At 48.7% G+C, this 3763-nt stretch overlaps 1 protein-coding gene across 1 annotated transcript; it reads right to left on the reverse strand.

Annotated features, from left to right (window-relative positions):
• Positions 1-776: 776 nt before the first annotated feature.
• Positions 777-2446, reverse strand: LOC142471305 (E3 ubiquitin/ISG15 ligase TRIM25-like). Its single transcript, XM_075578139.1, has one exon. It carries the CDS (start codon positions 2441-2443, stop codon positions 887-889), a length of 1557 nt encoding a protein of 518 aa, XP_075434254.1. The 5' UTR covers positions 2444-2446; the 3' UTR covers positions 777-886.
• Positions 2447-3763: the final 1317 nt, after the last annotated feature.

A 3763-nucleotide genomic window follows, 5' to 3' on the forward strand; every position in this document is an offset into this window, starting at 1 on the left:
GTGTTATGCCTGTCAACATCATGCTTGTATTTGTGTGTATCTAATATATCTATATGTTATAATTATCATATAACATTGCAAAGCTGGCATACCTTTTGTTGTTTTTATTATCCCTGTTACATAGATAATTGGAGTGTTACCCGCCTCACCTGGTTTTTATCAGGCACAGGTGCTTTGTGTTAACATCTGCCTATATCTGTGTACTCCCCACGCTGATGGATCACTTTTTGACAAAGGCCTGAGGGCTGAAACGCGTCAAAGGATCCATCAGCTACACATGTCTGTTCCAATAATTTTTTTCTAGTCACCACCTCAGTCTATACCCTGTTTCATTCAAGGCTGTGCTTCGCTATTGCTCTGACTGCCGTTGGAGGAGTTTATCCTTATATTCATTGCCTATGCACGCCGGACCATCGCTGCACACGGAGGAGATCATCGCCGGTCAGGTGACAGCCGCACGTGACGTCATCATCACGCCGGGAGTAGCGGTGCCTGATTCAGACGAGCTGCCGATTTGAGGCATTACACCGGGCATCCCCCCACTTCGCTCTCACTGCAGGATACCACCGCCGGTCACTTGACCGCCCTATGTGACCATCCTAGTCACTACAGGGTTGGCGGTGCAACAGCACATCACTGCCACTGAGCACTGCAACAAGACGTCCTATCTCCAAACCGTGAGTTTTGCAACCTATAGTGCCCAGAGCTGGGCCAGTTGCCATTCATGTTTCATAGACTTTATCTTTCACGCAGCGGTTGTTTTCATTCATTCTGACGCACCTGACAGGATATACACGTGTATCCGATATAACATATTCTTATTTCTATGTACTATATTTTATATTCTGTTTCTATGGGTTCCCCTGCTGAGCCGGGATCAGTACTCCTAGCTCCTGGTTCTGACCCAGCCTTTCTCACATACACAGAACGCAGCATGAAGAGGCTCAGTGAAGGTGGCAGTGACGGTGTGTAAGTGTCTGATCGGGTCACACAGCTGATAAAAGGACAGCCGCCCAGCCTCATAGTCCAGGTATATTCCTAATCTCTGCGAGGGAGACTCGGGATATATCCGTGTATATATTGAGTCATGCATCACTGAATAAATATTATCGTACATTAACAAACCCCAGGACTTCTTATTATCTCCTATGAGGAAGTGACCTCCTTCCCTTACTATACTGGGATAGGAAATCCCTACCCCCCTGTTCCCTGAGTCACTGATCTCCACTTCCCAGTAATGTTGTCCTGAGGAAAAACTCCTGGTGCTTAAAACCTGATCCTCCCCAAATCTCCCTGGTGTATTTGGGCGTAACTGGTCTGTTTCTGAGCTGGATGCAGTTTTCAGGTCACCTGATACAGATACATTATTAGCCGCTGTATTTACATCCAGTAATATGCCTGAATCCCCCTGCACACAGAACCCGCTCTTTGCTATTAGATCAGTCACAATATCAGCTAATCTCTGTAAGGTCAGTGGGATCAGAACCTCATCCAAATCCCCTACAGCAGGGACCTTATTTCCCCCTCTCTCTCTGTCCTCAGCATTGTCTGACTCCCGTCCCTGTAAGACAGTTAATGGATCAGTGATGTTGCACAGCTCCTCAATGTGAAGCATCTTCCTGGACAGCTCGTCCTTCTCTATTTCCAGCTGCTGGATTAGATCAGAGACTCGGAGAGAAACCTGCTCTTCCCACCTGGTGATCTCACTCAGGACTCGCTTCTCTAGGACTTCCAGCTGTGCCCTGATGTCCCTAATCAGGGCAGTGACTCGGGCTGTTACCCCAGCTGCTTTCTCTTGCTCTTCTCTCTTCTGTCCCTGCAGACTCTGGGCCCTTTTCTCAGTCTCCTCTCTCACTGAGGTCAGTTTCTCCAGAACATGTCTCAGTTTCACCTTCTTCTTCTCAGAGGCCTCATTCAGCGACTCCACCTGGTGTCCCCTGTGCTCTCCAAATGCGAAGCAGGACACACAGACACAGGCAGCATCCTCAGTGCAATAATACTTCAGGATCTCCTTGTGGACGGGGCATTTCCTGGTCTTTAAGGAGGTGGTTGGCTCAGTTAAGACGTGTTCCTCTGACTTGCTGTGTCTCTCTAGGTGAATATCACACAGGGAGGCGTCACACTGCAGACAGGTTTTAGCAGCGGGTACAGAGGAGGTAACACAGTAAGTGCAGAAGATCACAGCCTCCCCCTGCTCCGGCTGAGTAGAAAGGAAACGCTCCGCTATGTTACACAGCTTCAGGTTCCTCTGCAGTGCAGGACGCTCCTGAAACTCTGCTCTGCATTCAGGACAGGTATAAAGTCCAGATCCCCCCCGGGAATCCCACACACTCCCAATACAGCCCTGGCAGAAGTTATGCCCACATCTCAGCGTTACAGGCTGGGTATAAATGCTCAGGCAGATGGGGCAGGTTAGCTCCTCTCTCAGACCAGCAGACGCCATGCTTGGAAGCAGCAACAGGAAACGAAACTTAAATTCCCTTATTATTCAGCACAAAGGGGGCGGGGAGTTTGTGACTCAGACTATTAACTCTGTAAGTTCCTGGCTGCAGTATACAATATGAGGAATAAGAGTAGTTAAAAGAATATGCAGCATGTTACCTATCTGTGCTCACATGAGGCGTTTGGTGACATGTGACAGGTGTTGCACTTCACGGGTTAAGTTTCCTTTTAAGTCAGCTTTGTGTTATACACCTCAGCCTGTTCCTGCAGTACATGGGCTGACTGTAGGACTTAGCCGGCCTTCATTAAAAAAGGTGGAGCCCGGCTGGCTGCCCCTGAAACCGTATGGCAAGGGCTGAAAGTGTCAGCTCTTGGGTCTAATATTGTACCTTACTGTGTTGTCCTGTAATGTTGTTCCCCTTATACTGTCCCCATAGGGTTATAAGCTAGGAACTGTGTGTGTGGGGTAACTATGTAAGCCCAGTGGGCTAGTTAATGCATTCTCTGTGTATTCCCTTTGCCGCATGGGCCCATAGCTGCCTGTGCAGCTTATAAGTGGGCTGCCTTGTATGGGGGGCCTCTTGTGAGAAATAGCTGCAGGGCAGAGAATTCAGCAACATGAGGGAAATGGGGGGTAGTTTAACCTGTATTGCCTGCCAGCAGGGTATTAGGGCTGGTGTCTTAGAGAAGGTTTAGAACACCCACATTATACAGTAGGTGCAAATGGTGGGGTGCCAGTTCTTGGGTGCACATGTTAGTTTTCGGTGTTTCAAAGCTACAATGCATGTTGTGCTTGTGCTATGAGTGGGACTGCACACAGGACAAAAGGCAGCCACAGGTCAATTACAGTAGCATCGCAATGCCACCAGCTCAGGTATAGGGACCAGGGGTAATACACGCTGGGAAATAACAGCAACAGGAAACACAACTTACATTCTCCTCTCTCTCATATAACCAGTGGGACAGGTTTCCCTTCTCAGCACACAGGGGCGGGGAGTTTGTTACTCAGACTATTAACCCTGTAAGTTCCTGTTTGCAGTATCCAGTATGTTCAATAGGATTATTTATAATGTAACAGATTTTCTGGTTCTTCCTGACCCACCCAATCTCACATTGGCCCCTGTGGTCTAACCAGTCCCCATTACATGGTAGTGTCTGGTGGTGCACCTGTTGGCAACAGGACTCCTGAGTCTCCCGCATGATGGTGTATGGGGATTGCCAACCCAGACAGGCAGCTGAGGTAGTGTGTGCAAGTCCTACCTATATCCAGTGCAGCGCCTCCACCTCATCAGGATCCCTGCGTCCGCATGGGGATGGTTCT

The sequence above is a fragment of the Ascaphus truei genome, chromosome 20, assembly GCF_040206685.1.
Source record: "Ascaphus truei isolate aAscTru1 chromosome 20, aAscTru1.hap1, whole genome shotgun sequence".
Classification (NCBI taxonomy): domain Eukaryota; kingdom Metazoa; phylum Chordata; class Amphibia; order Anura; family Ascaphidae; genus Ascaphus; species Ascaphus truei.